Genomic DNA, 25,432 nt, shown 5'->3' on the forward strand with positions numbered 1-25,432 from the left:
CTTAATTAGGGTGCTCCTAAGGCTTAGGAAGAGCCACACTCAAGGAGCCAAAGAGCCGCATGTGGCTCGTGAACCGCAGTTTGCCGACCACGGCTGTAGGGCAGTGATGGCGAACCTTTTGAGCTCGGCGAGTCAGCATTTTGAAAAACCCCTAACTTAACTCTGGTGCCGTGCACCTATAGAAATTTTTTGGTATTTGCAACCATAGTAAGACAAAGACTTATATTTTTGATATTTATTTTATATATTTAAATGCCATTTAACAAAGAAAAATTAACCAAAAAAATGAGCTCGCATGTCACCTCTGACACGCATGTCATAGGTTCGTCATCACTGCTCTAGGGAGTCTAAGTGACCTGGCTGGCTCCCTTTAGATGCTTGTCCCCGAGTCCCTCTGCCTGGGACACGCCCACAGATGGCCTCAAAACTGGGGACACCTGACTCATGGGGCCTCCAGAGCTGGGGTGGGGGGCACTATCGTCTTGTGGGAGAGAAATCAGTGAGGCCTGCCTGCAGCCTGGCCTGCTCAAGGGCCACACAGGGCGGACCACCTGCTTCCACCTGGGGCCTCCTCAGTACAGCCTCCACCCAGGGCACACAGGAAGTGGACTCTCCCCGTGTAACTGGGTGCCAGGCGCCACACTGCGTGCGCGCACACACACACACACACACACACACACACACACACGCACACAGTCCCGCCTGGGCACAGGCCCTGTGGAAAGGACAAGGCAGGCCCTCAGCCTTCCCAGAGAACAAGCGCAGGAGGCTCACGTCACTCACATCTTAACCTTTTTTATTTTTTGTTTTTTCTTGATGAGAGAGAGAGAGAGAGACTTCAGTCACATCTTAATCTTTATGCCTCGTCCAGGTGGCTGCAGCACTCCCAGACACCAGGAAGGTGGGTCTCACCCGGGGCCGCCAGGCTGTCACGGCATCGGAGCTGGGGCCTGGGTGGGCAAAGCTGACTCCACGAACAGAGGTGGGGGCAGGGGAGTCTGGGACAGGGGGAGACGGCAGGTGTCGCCACGGGGCCAGCAGGCAAGAGCACACAGCACAGATGTGTTTACCGCTGCGCCCAGGTACTCAGGGGCCTTGCTGTCCCATCCCCAGTGCCCAGAGCCAGGCAGGGGACAGAGGAGCAGGAGCACGGAGCAAGACCCAGACCACCTGCTGCTGCCAGCGCTGCCGGGACCAACTGGGCATGAGCCGCCGAGTCCACGACTCGGCTCCCCAACCACCACCCCTCAGAGCTGCAGGGAACAGGAAAGGCAGAGGCCCCTGCTGTGGGGGCTGCTGGAAGCGTGTGGGAACCACTGGGTTATTGCTGCATTTGCGGCCCATGCCAGAAAGAGGATGGGGTGCAGTGTCACGCCACCACCTCCAGCAGTAAGGCCACGTGGGGCGGGGACGAGGCCACAGGCAGCCTCACTCAATGAGCTCCACGTAGTTGGCAGGAAACATGCCAAAGTGGCCATCGGGCCCGTAGCCGCGCCACCAGCCTTCATCGATCACCTCGATGCCCGTGATGAGGTTCTCGGGGTCAAAGGAGATCTCGGTCTCATCCGCTGAAAGGAGGGGAGCCCGAAGCTGCACTGGGAGCCCCAGGCACCCGCCCACCCGTCCCCACACTGTGCCAGGGGCCTTTCCCTACACACCTTCCCCTAGGGCCTGGCTTTGGGCCTGTCCCAGCCAGAGGCTGGAGACAGCACTTCCTCCCGCACCAAGGCCACCCCCAGAGCCACCTCTCAGTCACACCTTCAGCCTCTACGACGAGGCGGGCACCGGGGAGTCACGCTGTGGATGAAGAGCTGCCTAGGACCCACAGAGAGGCCTGCTCCTCTCTCGCCCTCCTGTCTTCTGACACCCCTGGGGCTGCCCCCCTGAGGAGCCTGTGGCTGGGGTGGGTTGGCACGGTACCTGCCTGGTAGTCGTACAGGGCCCGGGCACAGAGGCCCTTCCCGCTCAGCCCGGGGTAGTGGTCCACACGCACAGAGCCAGCGTCCTGCTGCTCCCCCTGTGCGGACCGGAAAGAAGTCTGGGTCCTGGCTCCCTCGGCTGTGCCCCAGGCCAGGCCTCGGGGACCTCACAGTGCTCCCCACCCAGAACCTCCCACACAGCGGTGCTTGCCACCCAGCTTATCATCGCACAAGCGGCTCCAAATTTAAGGTAGTGAGCCTCCCAGGTGTGGTTGGGGAGGCTGTCTCAGGGCCCAGGTCCTCGCAGCCCTGACCCAGGTGCAGGGAACCCACCATGGGGGGCTCCTCGTAGAGGGTCTCCTGCTCTGGGGGCTCCTCGTACATGGCCTCCTCCTCTGCTTGCACCAGGCACTCGGGGGCACTGGGCGCGGGCTCCTCACAGACACCTGCAAGGGCAGTGCAGCCGGCTCGGACCCTGGGGAGGGAGAGGACACCCCGTCTGCCCCCACCCCAACCCCCAGGATGGCCGAGAGCCTTGCCTGCGCTGGGCCTTGAGGCGGCGTGAGCCCTCTCCCCACCGAGGGGGCTCTCTGGCTGGGGGAGCTGCCTCTGTAGGAAGGGGCTCCGCAGTTTGCCTGCAAATCGACAGTGAACAGGACTCACAGCAGCAGGGAGAACACAGCCCTGATCTCTCTGGACCCTGCTCACCCACCAGGACTGAATGGGGACTCTCTCTCTCTGCAGCCCCTGGGGGCATGCGCAGTGGGGAGAGCTGGCTGGAGGACTAGTCCTGTGTCCTCTGGGGGCCAGAGAGGTGACTGCTGTGGGCGCCTGGGACCCAGCTGACAGCCAAGTGTGATCTCTACCAGGGCTTATGGGGCCGGGGCTGGAGGTCCCCATCCTCTCCTCCAGGTCTGGCTCTGCAGGAGGTCAGGGCAGAGGCTGTCCTCACGCACAGGTGCTCCTGGTCACTCGTCCCTACACATCCCTCACCTGGCCCTGCTCAGGACAGGGCCAGGCACAGAGAGCTCTCACCTGGCTGGGGGCTGGAGGTGGGTGCGGTGGACACGGCTCTCTCCTTCTGCATGAACATCTCCCGAGGTGACTGCTGACCAGGCTCCTGGGGGCACGCACAGCCCCAGGGTGAGCGGGAACCGTGAGCCTGCCCACCTCCCACAGTGCTGGGGCTCACAGCCTCCCCGGGACGGGGTGCGGTGCGCCCACACATCCCAGGTTCCCACCTGCAGGGCAGCTCGCAGCGGGCGGCCTCCACCCAGTGCGGGACGGGCCCTCCGGTGTGAGCACCCCTCACCTGTTCCTCTCTGCTCCTCGAAACCACTTCCTGCTGCTCAGATTTCCTGCTGGGAGGGCAGAGGGCAGCGCTGAGCCTCTGCCTGCTGACCACAGGCAGCCCCATCTCCCCGGGGCTCACCTCTGCCTGGCCGCCTGGCCCTGCTCCTGGTAGCGCTGCTCCCGGAGGGCGGCCTCCCGCAGCTCCCGCTCCCGGCGCTCCTGCTCCAGCTGCTGCCGCTCCTGCTCCGCCCGCTGCTTCTCCTGGGCCCGCCGCTGCTCCTCCTCCTCCTGCAGGGAGCGTGCTCAGCCCAACCCAGCGCAACCCTGGCTCCTCACTTAACCCGCTAACCCCTGGGGTCAGCATGGACGAGAACATGGCACCAGTTTTTTGTTTAATTTTATCTTTATTGTTGAAAGTGTTACAGACGTCCCCCTCCTCTCCACAACGCCCCCCCACCAGGCCTTCACCACACTACTGTCTGTGCCCATGGGTTATTCTAGGAGCTTGTTATGAGAAAACCGGCAGAGAGAGAGTGACGTGCTTAGTCCATGCCTGGCGCACACTGGACGCTCCACAAATGCCCGCAATCATTGTTGCGCTGGCAGCACTCACCTCTGCTTTGGCCCAGAAGCTGTCTTTGCCGAACCTCTTGATCTCTGACACGGCATTGGTCTTCTGGTACACGGAGCCCTGCGGGGACGGGGACAGAGCACAGGGCCCAGGCAGGGACTGTCAGGACAGCACCCGGCAGACGCAGTGTCCCCAGCCCAGTGCCCGAGGGAGGCTGATAGCAGCTTGGCCTGAAGGCCTTGGACACTGCTGAGCAGGGAGGTGCAGCCCACACAGCAGGGTGGGTCTCTGGCTGCGCCAGGCCCTGTGGGTAAAACCAGGGCAGGTCTAGGGCTTACCTCTAGCCAGGAGCCATTCCTAGGAGGATGGCCCCCCAGCTGCAGACAGCTGACCACCATGGCAGCGCCCACCACATCCCTATGGACCCCTGCTTACTGTCAGGGGTCTCGGCTCTCCACCCAGCACCAAGGCCACAGGCCCACAGGCGTCTGCCACTTGTTCCCCCATGGCAGCCACCACACAGGACACACTGGTGCTGTGGCCTTGAGACCAGGCAGGCAGGAGACAACCCGAGGGATCAGGTGCCGAGGTCGAGGCAGCCGTCTGGTCGCTGGGAATGCCCCCCACCCACAGACCCAGCTCCACTCACCACTGGGGCCTGGGGGCCCATGTCCTGGAAGCGGCTACTCTCCCTGTGGAAAGTGTAGTTGGCACCCGAGGCCCTGGCCACCTTCTGCATGATACACTCAGGCTCCACGTCCTCCTCGGCCCTCGCATTGATGGTCACGTGGGCGCCCTGCAGTGAGAACAGTTGCTGCAGTTCCAGGAAAGACCACATGCCGTCCTGCAGGTTAGGTCCCCCGTCTTGATCGTGCGTGAGGCCCTAGTGTCTGAAGCGTGTCCTGTGGCTCTGCCTTGAGCAGATGGCTCAGGCATCAGAGGGTTCTTTCTCATCAGTGACACCAGCCCTGACAGACATGTAGAAGCCAGCACACATCATCTACACGGGCCACTGACTGCGGAGGAGCCAGCTATGGCCTCTGCCTGTCACCAAACACCCAGTGACCCTCTCTTCCAGCTCCTAGCTGGAGAAATGGAGGCACATCTGAGGAAGTGTTGGCAGAACTGGAAACCGAAGTCCCAGGTCTCCTTGCTAGTGACCAAGGAAATGCAGTCACCTGACCCCCAAAAACAAATGCTTTTGAAACCACACAAGGTTCCATTTACGACTGACATGCAGACACGGATGGGAACCAGTGCATCGAGGGGACATGTGTGGGCACAGCAATCCCCTGCCTCCTCAAACCCCAGCATCATGGCTGGGTCCTGTTCACAGCACTCAGGAGGCCAGCAGGAGCAAGGCCTGCCAGGACCAGCTCCCGCCCGCACGGTGCTCCTAGTCCTTGGCCCCGCCTCCCCTGAAGCCATCCCCGGCCCCTCTGCACACTCGCTGAGCAGCCTCCATCACCCCGAGGCCCAGACAGAGCAGGACGTGGGGCACACCTCCACTCTGACTGTGGGTCCCAGCGCTCCCTCCACGCACATGGGCTGAGGAACAGGCCCTGCAGGGACAGCCTCACCTTCAGGAAGCCGGCCATGGTGCTGACGTGGTTGGCACACACCCCCTTCCGCACATCGTTCACGCCCTCGCCCGTCTGCAACACAACACACCCAGCATGACCTACCCATGCCCTAAAGCCACTGCCCTCCTAGGGACTCGGCAGGTTGCTGGGGCAGCTTCCACTATGGGGCATTGAAAATCCTTGTCCCCACCAGCCCGCCCTGCACTACCAGAGCCCCCCGGCCTTTCTCCAAGCCCTCAGCTCCCAGGGGACGAGAACAGGGTGTCCTGTGGTTGCTGGTACTTCATTCTGCAGGAGTATTTCTGGGCTCGGAGGGAGTGGGGGCCCTCTCTGGGCCACAGTGAACCAGCCCTCTGGCTATGAACTCTCCTCTGCTCCAATCATTCAGGGCGGGAGGGAAAGAGAGCTTCCCGGTCACACCTAGACGGGACCTGAGCCCCAGGTTTCACATACCCAGTTGATGAGGACAAACTTGGGCAGGCCAGAGTTGGGGTCCTTCACCCTGCAGAACGCGTACATCACCTTCCCGCTGTTGAGCTCCTCCACCACCTCCTCCAGGCCCCCCTCTGCAGCAGTCACAGGAGGGTCACAGGCAGCAGGCACCCCGCCCACCCAGCACCCCACCCATCAGGAAAGGAAGCCCAAGCTGCCTCCTGCTTCAGAGTAAGATCCTGGCCTGAAGGGCGAGCCGGCGGATGCAGGACCATGCTGATGAAACTCCGGTGACTTTTATCGCACTAGTGTAAACACCATTTTGTAAAATAGAAATGAGCCCTGGTTGGTGTGGCTCCGCAGTTGGAGTGTCAGCCTGTGCACTGAATGGTCACATATCTGATTCCTGGTCAAGGGCATGTACCTGTGTAGCAGGTTTGATCGCCAGCCCTGGTCAGGGTGTGTACAGGAGGCAACCCATCGATGTGTCTCTCTCATGTCAATGTTTCTCTCTCCCCGTACCTCCCTTCTTTCCTGGACCCCACAAAGGGCCCTGCCCATGTGGCTGCTCAGACTACAGGGCCACCTTGGAGGGCTGTGAGCAGACAGGACCGACCCTCAGGGCTCAGCTCTTAGATGCTCGCAGGAAGTGACGGGGCAGGAAGGGCTGCCCAAGACGTTCTCTCTGGACCCTGAGACCGAGGCCCACCATGTGCTAGGGTTTGTGGCTCTCACCTGCCTTGCACACCTCCCCAAATTGTGAAGAGGGGCTCAACTGCTAAACCCTGCAACGGTCGCCCGTGGCATCCCAGCGCCACGGGCGTCCCAGCGCATGAGGCCACCGCAGTGGCAGTCCTTCTGGAAAGAGGGCCGTGGGGAAGGTGCTGGAGAGAGGGAGGGCTCTCTACCAACAAATCCTCAGAACCAGCCACTGGGAGCAAAGCTGTGCCTGGCCCAGGTCGGGGAGCTGGCCTCGAGCACACGAAGCCAGGCACCTCTGGGGGCTGCAGCTCGCCCCTCCCCCACCAACTCTGGCCAGGAGAGACCTCCTTATAAGACCACCCGCGGACACGCATGCCAGCAGTATTTTCCAGGTCACCCCGTCCCAGCTGAGCATGGGCACTGTTGCTGGGGGACTGCCTGCAGACAGGCAACCATCAGATGGGGCGGAGGGAAAAGTGCGTCTGCTCTTCCTCCTCCCCTCTCCAGCCCAGGCCACCGTGAGCTCTCCCAGCTACAACACAGGACAGCCCTGCCTGGCACCTCAGGCCAAGAACATGGAGGAGGGCTTACTTTTACTTGGAAACCTCCGAGACCCCCCCATCCTGCCTGATCAGGGGCCAGAGAACTCCTCAACACTGCCTGCCCAAGCCCTCCTGCTGCTGGGAGGGCTTAGATGCCACTGGAGCTGGGGCCCTGACAGCCACTCTCCCTCCACCCCCTCACCCTCCCTCCAGGAGCCCCTGGATCCCCCTGGCCATACTCACCCCCAGTGCCAGCCACACGGATGTCATTGCTGTTGCCTTCATAGGTAAACAGAGCCCTGAAACAAAGCAGGGGGGCTCTGTAGCCAGCACCGAGGGCACTGTCTGCCGTCATCCCTGACAGCTCAGCATGGCCGTCTCTGTGGGCCAACACGGGCCCCACCGTGACCCACTGTGCCTGCCGAAGTGTGGCCTTCGCAGCTCTGCAACGATGCTGGCCTGCCTGACCATAGGGGCGTGTGAGCGATGGACCGAAGACGGGAGCATACATCCACTCTGAGGAAGGCTGAGCCTAAGGTGTTATGGCAACTTTTTACACATGCATGCGTGAAATAGTCGCCTGGCTGCCAGGTGTGTGAATTTGAAAAGACAAAGACACTTGCACATTCCTGAACCCAAAGCACAAAGGAGAAGCAGGAAGGAGGGATTGGCACCAGGCCCCTGGGAGGGTGCTGCCCCCTGGGCACGTCTGCCGTCTTCTGGGGCCCGCAGGCTGGTGCAGCAGGTCTGTCTGGGTCGTGACTCCCCTGACAAAAAAATGTGCAACACCAGAAACCACAGAGGTCATGACTCAGCATGGCACCTGGTCCTCAGGGGACAGGCTCCTTGTGGGGGCAAGATCTAGACCAGTGGTTCTCAACCTTGGCTGCACATTAGAATCACATGGGAATCTTTTTAAAATCCTGATCTAGACCAACCAGAGTCTTCCCTCTGCACAGGTGACCCAGCCCACACCACTCTTCATCCTGTAAGACTAATTATTCATAAGAACTCTGGAAGAGATTTGGGCTTAAAAACATGTGCCCCAGAGGTGTTTAGGAAATAAGGTCAGTTTTACTAAATGAGGGATACATATGGAAGGCTCCTTGCCAGAGCACAGGCCTGTGGAGCCAGCCGGACAGACCAGGATCCATGGCAATCGGTCTGACGGGAACCAAGTCAGCTCTTGCTCGGCTCCCCACGGCCTTGCTAACACCACTGGGCAGAGCTGCCTAGATCCAAGAAATTCGGAGGAAACGAAATTCGATCCAGGCCCAGGGGATCTGGTTGACAGGGAGGACAGGAGAGGAGAGAGAATATGGAAGGAGAGAAAGAGGGACAAAGGAGACCTGGCAGGTGGTAGACCTCCCAGAGAACATTCTGGAAGAGGTGGCTTTCCGGTAGTGCAGCCACCAGCACCAACTCTGCAGGAGCCCAGCTCCAGGCCGTGCTGTCGGACAGCGAGTCGATGGGGAAACCTGGTCTAGCATGTCCTCTCCCCAACGGAGGAGAACGCTATTCCCCCTGAAGGCCACAGAAGGCAGGAGCACAGACCTGCAGCAGGGACAGCGATGGCCGCCCAGCCGGGCTCTTCCAAGAAGGGACACGGCAGCTCCCAAGAGCCACGCTCCGTGCCTGCCCCCATCCTCTGGCCTCTCGCCTTTCTACCCTGGGCTCCAGCCTTAGCCATTCTTGGATGTTCCAGTTCAGAGGCTCATTCCACATTTCCTCAAGTCCCCCCTTCTTTCTGATGAACATGAAAAGAGGGGTTCCTGGCCTGTTCATGGCACATGAAGCATGGGGCACTGGACACCTTATAATCCAGTCATTCCTTCCAAACACACTGAGAACCAGCTGCGTGCTGGTGATGGGAATGTAGCCACAAGAAAGCCTCCGAGAGGGACACACAGCAACACGAGCACTGCCAGGTGGAGGGGGTGCAGGAGCTGACCCAGGCTGTGATCTAGGGAAGAATGACCAGGGAGAACCAAGAGAAAGAGCCAAGGTGCAGAGCTGATGTCCCCACAGGCCTCAGGGCCTGGCCCAGGATCACCCAGCGCTGCGAACCACACCGGAGACCACCTCTTCTTGCTCTGATACCATCTTTCCTGTCTCCCTCATTCCACCCTTCTTCTGAGCACTGACCACACACCACAGCCCTGCACCAGGGACAGACAGGGCCCACTATGCTGCTTCTGGAAAAGAGAAAGGCAACACAAGACCAAATGGGTCTGGAGAAGTTGGGAAAACGGGACCGCAGCCAGGGGCCGAGGCAGTGAGGAAGCCCCTGGAAAAAAGGCCACTGGGGAGCTGAGAACAACTTGGGGGGGGGGAGGGGGGGCCCTGGGATGATGTGGAAGGGGGGCACTCCCAGCAGAAGAGGCAGCCACAGCAAGGGCTCCGAGGGCAGATCAGCCTGCAAGTCTGAGGAAGAGAAAAGAGGAAGGGCCCCGGGAGTGACGGTGAGCAGCGGGGCAGTCAGGGCCTGTCAGCCAGGTGTGGAGTCTGGGCTTTATTGAATGAGCAACGGCAGTCACTGCAGGGCTACAACAGGGAAGCGATTTCAGAGAGTGGGGACTTGCCACACAGTGTCGGCTGACAATGATGGCAGAGGCCAGGGGCACAGCCACTGGAGCCCAGGGGTGGGGAGGAGGCTGGTGAGATGGATGGGCTCTGATTGGTTAGGACAGCGGTCGGCAAACTGCGGCCCCTTGAGTGTGGCTCTTCCACAAAATACCACGTGCGGGTGAGCAGGTGCAGTGCGATTGAAACTTCGTGGCCACACTCAAGGGGCCAAAGAGCCAAATGTGACTGGCGAGCCGCAGTTTGCCGACCACTGGGTTAGGAGGAAAGAGGAAGCTTGGCACCCTCAGAGGAGGGGCGGGGGTGGGGTGGGTTTGCAGGCAGCTCTGGGAAGAAGCTCAAGGCTGAAACATGAGAGGCCTGAAGAGGGATCCCTGAACTACATCATCCCCAAACCAGGGACAGTCGCTGAGAAAACAGGATAAAGAGAGACCTGGAAGGCCCACAGGACACCCAGGAGTCCTCTAGGTAAGTCGGAAAGGGCTGCACCCGAGCACGCAAAGGAGCAACGCCCTTAACCGGGAGGACCGGCGAGGGCTGCAAAGTCAGGCTGCGCGAAAGCCACTTTGCTGGGCACCAGGGGAAGCAGCGAGGAGAAAGCAGCACTTGACAAGTGGAGGCCGGTCCCAGCAGCGCAGCTGCACCCAGCGGGCCCTGCCCCGAAGAGGGGCCTCTTAGTCCGCCGCGCCTGGCATTTCTAACCGGACCGGCTCAGAGCCAGTCCGGTAAAACCATGTAAGCAAAGGGGCTGCCCAGTCACCCCAGAGACTCGGACCAGGCTTCCAGGGGCCAGAAAGCCCCAACCTCAGGAGGTCAGGCCTCGCAGAGGAAGGGGGTGGGGGTGGGGAGGACGGCAGCAGCACCGACAGGCAGCCCGCTCCCCTGGGCTCCGGCACAGGAAGGGGTCTCCTTGGAGAAAGGGAGGTGCTGACACCTACGTGCACATAGCAGGGACCCAACCCCCGACCTCCCTATTGGACGCCTCCGGGCAGGGCTCCGGTCCGGCCGGGCCGCCAGCCGCTCTCGGAGGCCCGTCCGGGGACTCAGCGTTTGCAAGAAGCCGGGCGTGGCTTCCGCTTTTTCAGGGGGCTGGGAGGTCCCGGCAGCAAAGCAGAAGCCGGCGCGGCCCCCGAGCGCGGCCGAGCGCGGAGTCCGGCCCGGAGAGCCAGGCCGAGGGGTGGGGAGGCCCAGGCGCACGCGGCGGGCACGGCGCCGGACCACCTTCCGGGCGCGGCGCAGGTGTGGGTGCACAGGTGAGCCCGCCCGCCCGCCCGTCCTCCCGCCCGCGGCCGCGTGGCTCTGCCCCGGCTCCCGCCCCGGCCCGGCGCCCACCAGTCGGTCGGGGACTTCTCGGCGACCACGCGCGCGTAGGCCTCCTGCAGCGCCGGCCCGTTCCGGCTCAGGTTCGCGGCCATGGCCCGGCTCGTCCCAGCGCCACGGCTTCCGGGCCCGCCCCGCCCCCGCGGCCGGAAGCCCCGCCCATCCCGCCGGAAAGCCCCGCCCAAGCAGGAAGTGGGCGGGGCCGCGCGACTCTCCTGGGGGCGCGGCCCCACGTCCTAACAGCGTCGCGGGGTGAAGATTCCAACATAGGAACTTGGGGGATGCAGGCATTCAGACCAAAGCAACCAGTCAGAAAGGACGGCTGTTTTCAGAGCGTTCACCCCCAGAAATGCCAATGGCCAGGAAAGTCGTTTTCCTAAAACCCCAGGATTCCCTCTGTTCCAGCCCCACGTGGCCTCATGACTGCAGAGCTAGAGAAATGGAATCATTGCCCTAAAAAGAAACCTTGTTTATGCTGCGTGGTAAGTGGAATCCAGGAAACAAATACTTCACAGCTTGAGAGATGAGGAAAACCTCATAGAGTCCCTGTGAGGGTTTGAACAGAGGCAGGAGGTGGGCGGGCGCTGCAGTCCTGGCCGGGGTCTGGCCCACAGGCCTTTGGGGGCAGTGGCTGCAGGGCCTCGTCTTTTAGGGCTGAGTGCAGCCACCACCCAGGACAAGATGGCTCTCAGGAGGGTGAAGGCCCTCCTTCATTCAGGAGCAGGGCTCTCCAGCCACCTACCCTCTTGCCTTGAGCGTCCCTGGCTTCTCAGGTCTGGCCTGAAGCCTCAGCCCAGCTTCCTGCTGTCAAGTGTGGGCTCCCAGGAACCAGCAGAGCCGCACGGAGGAACGGAACACACAGGCAGCGGGGATTTCGAAGTTTCACAACTCTGCTGACATTTTAACCCCAAATTGTCAACAAATCCCTCAGTCCTTCCTGCTTTGGGATGCAGGCCTGCACTGCTGCGCACCTGACGCCGATGCGGAAATGGCCACACCAGGGTGGCAGCCCTGTCCTGAAGAGGGTGGGGAGTGAAGGTCTGGGAGCAGAAGCGAGAGGAAGGGGACAGCTTAAGGAAAATTAAGAAGCTGCTATCTAGGCTGATAGGTTTTGCAGATTCTTTATAGTTTTATGATTTTGTTATTAATAAACCTGTCAACAGGGAGAAACCTGGGTGGTAGGGAGGCAAGGCCAGGACTCCTGCCGTCATGGGGTGCTGACTGCCTTCCCTCCACTTTTGGAGGTCCCGCATTCATGACTAGATCTAATCCAGGTCCAGCCTTGCTCAGCACTGCTGGGGAGGAAGCGTGTGACTGTTGACAAGAGGCACAGGAAGGAGGGGCCGGGGGCCGGAGAGACCAGGGGTCCATGCTGATCTTGAGGCTTCCTTGCCTCCCTTTGGGTACCAGACAGACCTCAGGCCAGGAGTTGTGCAGGCACTTGTTTGGCACTTAAGAAAACTATCTCCTGAACTTCACAGACAGAAACCTGCCCCCCCTAAGCATCTGCAGTGAGTGGTGTGGACACAGTTTCAGCTCTGAGCTGTGAGGCTGGGGACGTTTGCATCTAGCACTTTATCCCTGGGCAGGAGATTGTGACCCTTTGCCATATTCTTGGAGTTCCTGGAGCCTGACAAAGGATCACGATCTCAGCGCTATCCCCCAAACCCAGGCGCTTCTGGCCATAGTCAATAGTCACTTGTTCACGGTGGATCGATTGCTTAGGGTCATGTATCTCCCTGATGTCTCTGTTCCACAGAGAAAAAAGTCACATTGGTTGTTTTTTTTGGACCTGCTGTCCAGTTGTCCACCTGCGTCACACCTTGGAAACGGGATGTCTGCACACGTGGGTTACACGGGAGCTCCACAGCACAGGGCATCCTTGAAGTAAGATTTTTGACCTGAGAAACCCATTCTTCAGGCATGACAGGCGGGTGAGTTTCCTAGGGGGAGACACTCCAGGGGACTTGCCAGGATCACGCCAGGTCTGGCAGGTACAGCATAACTCAGGCTGGCAGAGGGTGAACAGCAGTTTGCACTGGGATCCCAAAGGGCTGATTTCACTTTCTCCACCATGTCTCCAACAAAGACAGCAGGCAAGGGGAATTCATCAGCTTCTGGGAGTCCTATTACACTCGAAAGTGACCCAGTCTCAACACCAGGTCGGGCTGGGATTTCCCCTCTGATCCTCTGACTTGTCTGAAACGTGAACCAGCCCCCACCTTCCTGTGCTTTGTGACGCTTGGCTAAGGTGCACTGTGACCACTGTCTGATGGCCTTCCCAGGGGTCATGATAATGTCATTTTCCTGTCTATGAAGATTTAACATTTTGTTTAAGCAAAGACCAAAGGGGTGGCAAAGAGACAAAAATTAAAAAGGCAACCTCACCATGGTGACAGGCGGGGAACAGGCCCATAGTACCCCCAAAGTAGCCTATGGTATCCGGGTGCTGAATGGGGATCCCCCGTAAAGGAAATGCACATGGCTCAGACTGCTGCCCAGGGCACCTTGGCAGTAAAGCTGTGTGACAACTGGGGACTCCTGGAGCAGGCTCACCTCCTGTGGTCACCTTTCTCAATCCCAGCCTGCACAGGCCCCGCCTGGCCATTTGGGGGCGGAATTTCATGCTTCATCCCCTGCTCCTATTCACCCAAGTTACTTCCATGGCTGACCACTTAGGAAAGACCAGGTCAGATTTGACTGTAGAGGTTTGAAACCCTTCAAATTTCCTCTCTCAGGAGGTTTAATTGGAACACCCCGCCTGCCCTTCTAGCTTATCTAATCTCAAAGCTCTGAACTCTAAGGACAACCCTTAAAATGTGTCTCCCCAGAAAACCATGAGGAGGCCAGCCACTCAACAGGCTGTTCTAATTCAAGGTCCCAAGGAACCTGTTACAAGTTTCCATATTTTATGTTTTGCCTGGAAAAAAAAAAGTAGACTCAAATATCAGTTATCATTTAGGGGTATGCATGAATTACATTTTATTTACATTTAAAAGTCTCTCCCTGACCCTGTGCTCTGGTCTGTGGGTGGCACACACTGGACTTAGTGTAAGCTCCGTGGAGGGAGGGAGGGAGGGAGGGAGGTGGTGAAAAACCTCTTCCCACAGAAAGGCAAAACCCCACTCTCTCCAGGTCTTGCTTCTGAAAAGACAGTCATCTCCTGGGTGTTCCATGCTTTCTATCCCGACACCGTTTGCTGCTTCTTGGTGTGAGGGACAGTTCCCATATCCCTGGAGCCTCCTGGGATATGGCTTATGGCAGACAGGATGTGAGGAAAGCCTGCCAGCTCTGCCCTGGATGCCCAGGTTGGCACTTAGTCCCAGAAGGTGAGGGCCAGGCTGTGTGGTGCCACAGCCAGTGATGCCACCATGAGTGAGGCAGGGTAGGGGAGGCGACAGCAAACTGTCCCCGAGGCCAGCAGTGAGTCGGGTGGAGGGACTGATTCCAGCGTAGCGAGGAGGCTGCAGATGTAACGGTGACTACTGCTTTGGCATCAGGATGGGATGGTGTCAAAGCCACACGGCTGGAGAGGGTGGGACCATCAATCACTTGTGGAAAAGTTGACGCCCTATGGGAGGCTCAGCCAGGGGCTCAGCTTCTCTTGAGCAGTGTCCCCTGTGCAACCTCCAAGGCACTCACATAGCATATTTCTGTGTCCACTCTCGCGCCAGTTTGTTGTACCTGGAAGAAAAAAGCAGAGGGGCTGATGCTTATTCAAAATGGTCACTTCATTCAATGTCGAGGAGAGAACAGAACTGACGCAGGGATGCTGCTGCTGGCAGACATCGAGGACCAAGGAGTGAGTGGGACACGGGCCCGGCATGAGGACATGTCACAGTGCCTGTGAGCCCCTCCCGTGGGGAGGCCTGATGCTCCATAACTGCCTCTTGTGGAAGACGTGGTAATGCATCGACCATCTCTCTTCCTCCCTCCTGTCTCACAGCACCGACGAGGAGGGTCAGGAAAGGGGCTGCCCAGTCAGACTCCAGGATGCAGGCCTTGGAGCCTGGCCACCAGAGAGGGAGTGGTGCCTGCCATGCAGCAGGCCTGGTGCCCGTGGAGGGCCATGTAAGCATGCGGCATGTGTGTTTATTCTCATTAGTGTAATGAGCTCTCCTGCCGTGGGACTGTAAGACAGATTTGTAGCTAGAGGGCAAGGAAAAAACCACTTTGGGTGTATCTAAAGTATCTCATAAGTGTTAAATAGATACAGTTCGTAATGTAGTCAATTAAAAATGTCTTTGCCATTCTGGAAAACTCAATGAGGGAAATAATGATCTCTATAAAGCTTTCAAGATTAATATAAGTTGGAGAAATCACATTCCATTCTAATCTCTTCAGACAAGAGAACTGGTAAACTAAAAGACTCTCTGGAGATGTTCTTTAAAAGAGCCAGCAATTACCCCACCCTCCTACCACCACACCACGCACTGCTCACAGGCCAGGCTCCTGATGCCAGGGCCCCACCAGGAAGGCCCCTTCTCAGCAGACTGTCAATGCCAGAGGTTTTCCCATGGGGAGGTGAGGGCCCAGTCCTTTCCCCTATCTGCTTCTCCATCAAAGACACCCTCAGGCCACAGTTCATGTGATTGTGCTGGCCTAATGGGTGGAGTTCTACGACTCTGGGTCTGGTCATCAGTGTTTAAACAGCTGAGGAGGCAAGGATGTACAATGGAGTAAAAACTGTCTCTTCAAGAAGTGGTTTTGGCAAAAATGGACAGATATGCAAAAAAATGAAACTAGATCACTTTCTTACGCAATATACAAAAATAAAATCAAAATAAAGACTTAAATGTTATACCAAAACTATAAAACTCCGAGAAGAAAACAAATGGGGCTACATCAGTGAAGGAAACCATCAACAAAACAAAAAGGCAACCTACTGAATGAGAGAAGATATTTGCTAATGCTACATTCAAATAAGGAACTCATACAACTTAACACCAACACCAAACAACCTAAATAAAAAATGGGCAGAGTTCTTGAATAGACATCTCTCCAAAGAGGACATACAGATGGCCAATAGACATGAAAAGGTGCTCAATATCACTAATCACCAGGGAAATGCAAATTAAAACCACAATAAAATTTTGTCTCACACCTGTCAGAATGGCTACCAATAAAAATCAACAAAAAGCAAGGATCGGCGAGGATGTGGAGAAAAGGGAACCCTCACGCATTGTTGGTGGGACTGCAGATTGGTGCAGCCACTATGGAAGAGCATGGAGGTTCCTCAAAGATCTAAACAGAGAGCTGCCATACGATCCAGCAATTCCACTGCTGGGTATTAGTATTTAAAATACCAATTCAAAAGGAGATATGCATCCCGATGTTCATGGCAGCATTACTTATAATAGCAAGATATGGAAGCAACCTAAGTATCCATCAAAAGATGACTGGATAAAGAAGGTGTGGTACGTATATAAGGAAATATTACTCATCCATAAAAAATAATGAAATCTTGCCATTTGTGACAACATGGGTGGACCTGGAGGGTATTACACTAAGTGAATAAGTCAGAGAAAGACAAATACCATATAATCTCAGTTATATGTGGAATCTACAAAAAAATAAAATAAAATAAAATAGGGCTGGCCATGAGGGTGTGTCAGTAACGCACTGCTGACTGCTGAGCCTCAATCAGGAGGCCTCCGCCTTACGCTGGCCTATCTGAGAAGACACTCCTATGCTATCAAGTTTAGAATGTAATCCAGTATTTTCTTGTCAGATTCTTCTGAGCCCATTCTTGGCTGACCATGACTCTGCTGACCTTAAGGGCAGGCTGGGCAACCAGAGTTTAGGGTTTTGTGGCAGCAGCTGATGAACGACCAAGGAGGGTGAACTGCTTTTATCTCCTCCCTTTTCTCAGAGCCAAAGGGGATGTTCATGAGAGGGTCACCCCTGCAGCCCCGCACGGCCTGGGCAGGGCAGGAAGATGTCTGAGGGAACCTGGTCCGCCAGGAGGCACCAGGTCAGGGTGGGTACCACTGGGGCTCGAAGGAGCCCGAAGAGGATGCGTACTTCTCTCGGTTGGCCTTGTAGGTGTGAGCTATCTCTGGCACCAGCGGGTCGTCGGGGTTGGGCTCGCAGAGCAGGGAGCAGATGGACAGGAGCACTGGGAAGAGACGAAGAGCTGGGTCAGCCTGGAGGCTGCCTGGTTGCCTGGATCTGGTGAGCCCCCCAACTCAAGCTCTCTTCTGTCTGAATTATTCTGTTTGACACCCCAAAAGTCATGAAAGGATTCGCTTTGCTCATCGATCAGCTGAACCGAGCTGGCCCAGACACAGCTGCTCTAGGGAGGCCGCAGCTGCCACCCCCCTGCGGTGTGTGTTCCCAGGGGCCTGTTTCCTCATCAGGATGTGGAACGCGGAACACTCTGGAATGGGGGTGGGGGGCAGCTTTCCCTCCATATTCACCATGCAGCCTGTGAAAACCTGGCCCGCCAGCTGCCCGTGCCTCCCACCCTCCCCTCAGCTGCCTGTCAGGCTCTGCTGCCTGCTTTGCCTCACACTCCCCTCTGCTTATTTCTTGGGCTCTGGGACGCTGTTTCTCTCTGGCTGATTTTTTTTACCATCCCAGCCACTCCACTGACAAGACACTCACATCGTTTTCATTCAGGTTCAGAAGGAATAGCTGCATTTCTGAAGCCCCCTTTAGACTGGTCTCTAGAATCCCATATAGGCAACCGAACCCTGTGGACTTGGTTGGGGTGGGAACAGCGTCTCCCAATTCCTCCCCCAGGAGCTGTGGGAAGCTGCCTGCTGTCTCTGAGCCTCAGTCTCCAGCCAGGGATGCGGGGGTAGAAGGGCTGCTGTGAGAGCCACAAGCCCGGGCCAGGGCCTGTGAGGCTACCTTCAGACACTGTCAGTGATGGAGACCAGTGGGACTGCAGGACGTCCAGACAGATGCTGCCATTGCTGTGGATGTTGGGGTGGTAAATTTTGGTCGTGAAAGCCACCTGCAGAGACAAGAGACCTCAAGTGAGATAGGCAACAGGGGCGCTCTAGACAGCGTCTCTGGAAAAGGGACCGAGGGAGGCAGAAGAGGCCGCTGCTGGCTCCACGGGCCTAGGTGAGCTGGGCCCCTACCCTGAACCCTGACAGGACTCAGGTGGGACAGCTGAGGGAAGTCCCCTGACCCATTCATTCTGAACATGGGGCCTGGCCCACTTCCCCCAAAGCAGTGAGTGGGCTCTGAGGAGCGACAAGGGCGGCAGCCGCACTGGAAGTGTCCTAAGTAATGGGCTTAGGCACCGGTTCTTTTCATCCTCACGGGAAGATATGTTTTTATTGATTTTTAGAGAGGGAGGGGAGGGAGAGAGACAGTCAGACAGACAGACATTGATGTGAGAAAGATCGACTGGTTGCCTCCCGCACACGCCCTGACCAGGGCTGGGGATCAAGCCTGCAACCAAGGTATGTGCCCTTGACCAGAATCAAGCCTGGAACCCTTCAGTTCCATGGCACCAAGGTTCTAATTTTAAAATAATCAATCTACCAGTTGTGCAGTCAGAAAAATAATCTAAAATGTGGACCCACATCCATTGCTATGACCGCCCTTGACCTGTGCCTGTCCTCTTGGCTCCGCCGTGAGCAATCAAAATGCACTTCTTCTTCCCAGCCCCATGTGCCTGCTGTTGTCACCTCCACCCCATTAGCCTCCACCCCATTAGCCTCCACCCCATTGCACAACTCCTTGGGCTCCTCTGGCCTCCTCCCGACCCTGAGGCCCCTGACCTGCTCAAAATGAGCCTGCTGCCACCCTCCCTGCCATTCTGTGCTTCTTGGCGCTGGCCACCAGACAGGACTATTCCATAAGAGGCAGGGCTCCTCTGGGTTGGCTCCTGGTGAGTAATGGGCAGCCCTGCTGGGCCAGGGTGTGGAGCAGGACCCTCCCGCCTTCTCCCTCCGGTTGGTGGTGCTGTCCTCCCTCTGAGGCCCCATGGCTGGGATGGTGTGTGTGCAGGGAGGTGACTGCCAGGCCCACTGACACTCAGGTCCTGAGCCCATAGGGCAGTGGTTCTCAACCTTCCTAATGCCGTGACCCTTTAATACAGTTCCTCATGTTGTGGCGACCCCCAACCATAAAATTATTTTCGTTGCTACTTCATAACTGTAATTTTGCTACTGTTATGAATCATAATGTAAATATCTGATATGCAGGATGTACTTAGGCGACCCCTGTGAAAGGGTCGTTCGACCCACAAAGGGGTTGCGACCCACAGGTTGAGAACCGCTGCCCTAGGTTATGAGCAACATTCCTGGGCTCCCCCTCCACAAACCAGTAGCAATCCCCCTTCCGCCCGTCCTGTTTTTACAGCCCAAACATCCCAGGACAGTGTCCAATGTCCCTGGGACAGGGCTGAGGACTCCTGGCTGAGAGTGAGAGGGACTGCAAGGAAGGGCCAGATGCAGCTACAATCAGGCAGAGCACCGTCCCCGATGGCTCCAGGGTTTCAAGTTTGGGCTGTGACGGTGCAGCTTGCTGCACCACTGACTAGAAGGGCCCCTTCATCACACTCTGAGCCGTCCTCACCTTCGGGGGTTTGAATGGATAATCTGTGGGAAAGTGGATGTTCAGGAAGAAAATGCCTCCTTGGTAAGGACTGTCATTCTGGAAGGATGAGACAGGCAGTGAGTGCGCACAGAAGCATGCGGCAAGGGAGACGCGCAGGGGTGGCGCTCAGCAGCAACTACCTACCGGGCCGGTGATGGTGGCCTGCCAGCAGAACCCTGCAAGACAAACAGGAGGATGTCAGAGACCCCCCCCCCCACCCCCCGAAATGTCTACTCCACCCAGGGGCCCCCAGACTCCCAGGAGATCGGGCTCACAGGTAGTGGTTATCACCAGGGAGCCTCATCAGTGACCAAGACGGATCAATGGACTCCCACACGGCCGATTTGAGGGGCCAGTCTCTCGGATGTGGCCAGCCCCACCCTAAGTCACACTGTTGGCGGGTCAGCGCCTCAGGTGGGCAGAGACTGTCCAACAGGCAGAAAATTGCAGAGATCACCTCCCAAGGCTGCGGACAAAGGCAGATCTTCGACAGAACTAAATTCTTTACAGAATTAAGGCTTCAGCCATTTTCCATCTTCCTTTTTATAAACTGCTTCCGCTCCCTCCTTCCCTGGGTCGTTCTGAAGCCCTCTGCCAAAGGTCTCTCAGGAGCCATGCCCTTGGCCCTGGAACCTCTCTGGGGCTCCCCTCCATGGTGTCTGTCCCACACATCGCCCTGGGCATTGCCCACGCTCTGGGATTCAGTGACATCATGCCTGTGCTCTCTCTGCATCTCAGTCCCAGAGAAGCTCCAGAGCCCTTGGCAAGGCTGGCCTGGGGGCGGGGGGGGGGGGTGGTGGTGGGGGGGGGGGCAATGACTCACCTCCAAGCTCCCAGGGCAGTGACTCATCTTTGTGGAACATCTCGACCACCAAGTGGGCTACTGAGACCACTAGAGGGATGTGTCACTCTCTAGACCAGTGGTTCTCAACCGTGGCTGCACATTAGAATCACCTGGGAATCTTTGTAAAATCCTGATTTCTGGGCCTCATCCTCCGGAAATTCTGTTTCTTTGTTATGGGGTGAGGCCACAACATGAGTGACACAGAAACAGAATTTCTGGAGGATGGGGCCCAGAAATCAAGATTTTACAAAGATTCCCAGGTGATTCTGATGTGCAGCTGAGGTTGAGAACCACCGCTCTAGGGAATTCTGTCTTATGGCTCCAGGGTGGTGGGAATTAACCCAAAGTTTCAGACGTGTTGGGTTCCTGCCATCTGTTCAATACACCCCCCCACAGGTCCACCCCCCCCCCCCCCACTCTCCCTTGAAAGCAGAACAGGAAATCATCAAGGCAAAGGAGGGGCAGGTGCAGGGACTAAAGGGAGGTTTTCCAGACCCTAGAGGTGCCAAAGGAGTCACGGCCACCCAGGACCTTTTCAATACTTCAAGGAACCGGTACAAAGAGCACACGTGACCTGTAACAAGGCTGCCTGAGCCGACCAAAGTGTCACTTTTGCTTTTGACTGGTTTTATGCCAACTCGTGCTAATTACTAGCTGTGGTTGGCAGGTGGATATACCTTTCCTAATACTGTAGAATGAAATTCCTTATTAAGTGTTTTTGATAAGTAACACGAGGGACTGGGAGCCCATGGGGAGAAGTAGAGAGTGAAAGTGGTTCCTTCTGGGACCTTTGAGGGCTGAGGGGGCTGCACAGGGCTTGGGGCCCGGTGAGGAGAGAAGGCCCCAAAATAGAGGAAGAGGAAGGAAACTGCAGGGACTGCTGGAAAGGGGCTGCTTGCCCACAGGGAGGCATGGAATAGCCCCAAAGCGTAGGTGTGTCCAAGGTTGTATACGCCTCGGCGGGGAGGTGCTGAGCAGGGAGGGGGACTAGGACGCCCTCCAGCAACGACGCTGCCTCCGGCATGGGTCTGCCGTGAAGGTGAGCATGCCACCAGGGAGCTGGGCTGAGTCAGGACCAGCTCCATCTTACCAGCCACCCTCGTGTGGCATCGTTGTGACAGGTAACATGGGAAACTATGCTACGGAGACCTGGATGCTTGGAGAGACAGCACAGGGCAGGTGCCAAGCAGGACCAGGAAACAGCGGCACCACAGCCGCCCTGTTCACCAGACTGTCACAGGCGCCTTCGCACATCCACTGTCAGTGCTGCAGCCCAGAGCACGTGCATGTGACCCCACCGCCTCTTTCCTGCCGGCTTGGTGAAGTTACGCTTTCTTTTTTATTGCAGTAACATGTGTAACACATTGGTGATAAGACAGAGTTACCAGGATGGATAGTGACGGTGGCTGCCTATCGGTGTGGATGTGTTTGACACCACTGAACTGTGTACTTAAAGGTGGTTAAGATGGTAAACGTTATGTGCATTTTCACACAATAAAAAACACACGTGTAAAATGTCATCTTAGCCGCTCTGAGTGAGTTCAGGGTATTAAGTGTATCAGTGTTGCCCAGCCTCCACCATTGCCCATTCTGACATCTTTCATGACTCCAAACAGAAATCCTGTACCGTTTCTGCCTCTCTCCACTTCCATGAGCTCCCTCCACGTTTGGTCCCAGGCACTTGCCTACTCTAGGTATTTCCCCAACCGGGACCACACGTTACCCCTTTTGTGTAAGGCTTGTGTGACCGTGCGTGCTCTCAGGGCTCATCCGTCTTACAGCACAAGTCAAAACTCCTTTTCTCTCCAAGGCTAACCACATGCTGCTGTGTGGACACACCACACTCTACTTACCCCTTCACCTGTCGCTGGGCACTTGGGCCTTCGGTGACTGAGTACCTTCGAGTTCTGTTGGGAGTCCCTGTTTTCAGTTCTTTGGTGTCTGTGCAGGACACCCCCTCTCTGACACCATCTCATGGTCATGATGAGTGAGAGTGGAGGTGAGGTGGGAGCAGAACATGTACTTGGGGGCCCATGAGCTGGGCAGCTGGGCCTCGGCCGGTCAGCTGTGGAGGAGCCGAGGGCTGGCTGCTGCTCCCCAGGGAGGACCAGAGTGGGGGAAAGCATAGGCCCTCCTGCCCACCCCCACCCTTGGCAGAGGCCAGGCGCCCCCCGTGCAGCAGCACCACCGCTTTCATGAACACGTCACACGTTGTCATTGGTCAGAGGCACTTTCCAGAAGCCAATGTGCTTGCAGGAGCCCCGGTGGAGGGGTGGTGACATCAGGCACCATCCTCATCAGCCAGGCTGTGAACTCAATGCGTCTAATGAAAAAGCAGTTCACGAGCAAATGAGGGAAAACGAGTTTTCTTAGGAAACAGCTGGGTTAATAAATTTCGGGGTCTTGATGGCAAGGCCCCTGTGACCTGGAGCCTGGAAGAGAATACTCACAGTCATCTCCCACAGGTCTTGCGGACCACTGGGCAGGAGGATCCCTCTGCAGGTCACTCAATTCCTAGAACACAAGGAGCGGCTCAGAGCTGTGTGCCGGAGGCTGCTCTGCACCCACACCCCTTGGCCAGAAGTGCATCCTCCTGGGGGAGCAATTGGCCTGGCAATGGAAACAAGAGACCGGAAGGTCTGCTTGTGGTTGTGAAGACACCTGTCAAGTGTGTGTCAGAATTTCCATTTTGTAAGTTGGGAAACTGAAATGTGAAGAGGTTAAGCTGCCTACCCAAGATCACCGAGCTGAGAGGGCAGGGCAAGGAGTTCTGTGTGTGCGTACCTCACCCTCAAGCCTACCCTCGCTCACACACAGTGAAGACAGGGTTTTAGCTCTGAGCTCCAGAGTTAACGCATGGAAGCCTTCAGCCCAGAGGAAGGACAGGGCTCCTGCACTTCCATCTTGCTCCCCTCCCACCTGACCCACCATGAGTGTGGCAAGGCTCAGGGCTCTGGGTGAGAGAGTAAGGCCACGATGACTGATGCAGCTGCCTGTGTACCTGCAGAGAAACAGGAGTCACATGACAGCTAGAGTCACAATCCCCTTGTTTTCCTGGCACAGCATGAGCATCAAAGCCCAAGGTTTTGGACAGTGGCTCTAAAAGTGAGTTGCATGTCCTTGCATTTATTTGTCTTCATCTTCTCCATCCTCCCAGGTTCCAGATCTGGGCCAACCTCAGAGTTTCCAGGGAGGCTCTAAAGCCCAGGAAGAAGGCACAGACCAAGGTCCAGCAGGTGGCAGGGGAACTCCCCGGGTCTGGAGCACATGCACAAAGCTCACACCTGGTTGGCAACACTCCTCCTCCCTGAACAAGCCTGAAAAATGAGCCCAGGCACCAAGCCCCGCCTGACCCCCGATGTCTGGGGCATGCTGACCATTCTAGTTCCCCCGACTCCCCACTCTGGCTCTCATGCCACCTGTGCCTCCTCCTCCTCCCCTCAAATACTGGCCACGCAGCAGTGTTTACACCACAGTGGCCAGCAAGCACTGCACATCCGGCCACATTTCATCCCAGAGCATCGGTTGTAAACACCTCGCAGCTGCCCACAGTGCCCACATGAGCTGCCCTCGGTAAGCTCACAGTAAGTGACAAAGCAGAAATGAACCTGGGCAACAACTAAGGCCACAGTACAGGACGGGAGGCACCTTGGAGATGCAGTGGGGCCGCCGAAGCCTCCCAAGCAGGTCCTCCTGCCCACGCCCACGCTCAGCAGCCCCAGCACCACCACCACGGCCACGGCCACGGAGAGAGGGCGGCTGTCAGGACAACCGTGGAGAGACCTGGAAGGGCCGAGCACAGGCCGGGCTCCCGGTTCCCCCAGAACGCGGCCCTTCTCTCGGGGCGTGGGAAACGGTTACTGGGACCTAATGTTTCTTGAAAGACCGAGAGTCTTGTCTTTTTTTCTTTTCTTTAATATGTTGATTTCAGGAAGGGAGAGGGAGAGAGATGGAAACATCAATGATGAGAGAGAATCACTGATTGGCTGCCTCCTGCAGGCCCCCTACTGGGGGCGGGCATGTGCCCTTGACTGGAATGAACCCGGGACCCCAGTCCGCAGGCCGAGGCTCTATCCACTGAGCAAACCAGCCAGGGCAAGGCCGCGCGTCTTGATGGAGGGAGTCCAACACCACCGAGGAGCGCCAACTGCTCACTGGCATTCAAAGGAAGAACAATGTGGCTTCAGAAAAACAAGTCCGTACGCTCCGCGGCCCTAACGGGCGCTGGCGGTGGCGCGGCCGCAGGTGCGGGCCGCCTTAAACTTTAAAACTGAGTTTATTGATGGAGAAAGAGGAGGGAAGGAAGCGTGGACTTGTCGCCCGCTGGTTTGTGCGCTACTGGTTGGTACTGTACGTGCCCTGAGCGGGTCCAACCGCACTCCAGGCGTCCGGGCCGCTCGCACTAACGGCGCTACCGGCCCGGCCTGCGCGAGCCGTTCCGGCGGCGGTTCGTCTCCCTCCGGGCAGGTGTCGCCGCGCTCGGTGCCCCTCCGACCGCGTCCACTCGGGCCAACGACCCGCGGGCGAGGGGACGCTGGGGACTCGCAAGGAGCCCGCGGACCAAAGGGCTCCTTACCTTCTTGATCCGCTTCAGAGCCATCCTCGCCCCGCTGCTGGGGACCAGGCAGCTGCCGGTCCAGGGCGGCCAGAGGCTGCCGGCTGCCGGCTCCGCCGCCGCGCAGCGCCGCTAGGGGAACGGCCGCCTGCGCGTGCGCGCCGCGGGGCACTGTGGGCCGCGTCCGGAGCCGCGCGGGGAGCGAGTGCGCGGGGTCCGGAGGCCGCCGGGAGGGGGCGCTCGAGGTCAGCAGCGAGCGCGCAGCGCTGGCTCGCGGCCCCGTCCGGCTTCCGGGCGCCCTCCCGGCTGCCGCGTCGTGGCTCTCAGCCCGCCGTGAACGTGTCCGTCAGTCTCGCCCCCTTTCAGGTGCACCGCCCTCTCCGCGGGACACACTGAGCACGGCCGCGGGTGCCGCGGGGCTGCGATGTGCGCTCCCGGGTCTGCGCGGCGGTTTTGACGCGGCCTCACACCGCGCACATCCTTTCCCTTTCCCGAGACCTGCAGGCACCCAGGATCGAGCGTTTGAAAC

The 25,432-nt window shown here is 57.8% G+C and overlaps 2 protein-coding genes across 9 annotated transcripts; both read right to left on the reverse strand.

The window, feature by feature from the left end:
• Positions 1 to 774: 774 nt before the first annotated feature.
• Positions 775 to 11,075, reverse strand: DBNL (drebrin like). 6 transcript variants are annotated; one of them, XM_081101840.1, is made up of 13 exons: positions 10,958 to 11,075; positions 7,286 to 7,341; positions 5,820 to 5,932; positions 5,364 to 5,438; positions 4,433 to 4,579; positions 3,826 to 3,903; positions 3,352 to 3,500; positions 3,232 to 3,280; positions 2,955 to 3,039; positions 2,459 to 2,554; positions 2,253 to 2,365; positions 1,921 to 2,017; positions 775 to 1,568 (listed from the first exon to the last, which is right to left on the reverse strand). In XM_081101840.1, exons 1-13 carry the CDS (start codon positions 11,038 to 11,040, stop codon positions 1,429 to 1,431), a joined length of 1,281 nt encoding a protein of 426 aa, XP_080957966.1. In that variant the 5' UTR covers positions 11,041 to 11,075; the 3' UTR covers positions 775 to 1,428. The 6 variants fall into 6 exon arrangements, with proteins under 6 accessions (XP_080957966.1, XP_080957967.1, XP_080957968.1 ...); XM_081101841.1 differs by having other exon boundaries at positions 777 to 1,568; positions 3,232 to 3,277; XM_081101842.1 differs by having other exon boundaries at positions 777 to 1,568; positions 1,759 to 2,017.
• Positions 11,076 to 13,902: 2,827 nt separating this feature from the next.
• On the reverse strand, positions 13,903 to 25,059 carry UBE2D4 (ubiquitin conjugating enzyme E2 D4). 3 transcript variants are annotated; one of them, XM_081101848.1, is made up of 7 exons: positions 24,925 to 25,059; positions 22,799 to 22,862; positions 19,649 to 19,680; positions 19,484 to 19,561; positions 17,801 to 17,906; positions 16,970 to 17,063; positions 13,903 to 14,629 (listed from the first exon to the last, which is right to left on the reverse strand). In XM_081101848.1, exons 1-7 carry the CDS (start codon positions 24,946 to 24,948, stop codon positions 14,584 to 14,586), a joined length of 444 nt encoding a protein of 147 aa, XP_080957974.1. In that variant the 5' UTR covers positions 24,949 to 25,059; the 3' UTR covers positions 13,903 to 14,583. The 3 variants fall into 3 exon arrangements, with proteins under 3 accessions (XP_080957974.1, XP_080957976.1, XP_080957975.1); XM_081101850.1 differs by lacking the exon at positions 19,484 to 19,561 and having other exon boundaries at positions 24,925 to 25,034; XM_081101849.1 differs by lacking the exons at positions 22,799 to 22,862; positions 24,925 to 25,059 and adding an exon at positions 20,328 to 20,448.
• Positions 25,060 to 25,432: the final 373 nt, after the last annotated feature.

This window comes from Myotis nattereri, assembly GCF_964212035.1.
Source record: "Myotis nattereri genome assembly, chromosome: 11".
In the NCBI taxonomy this organism is placed as follows: domain Eukaryota; kingdom Metazoa; phylum Chordata; class Mammalia; order Chiroptera; family Vespertilionidae; genus Myotis; species Myotis nattereri.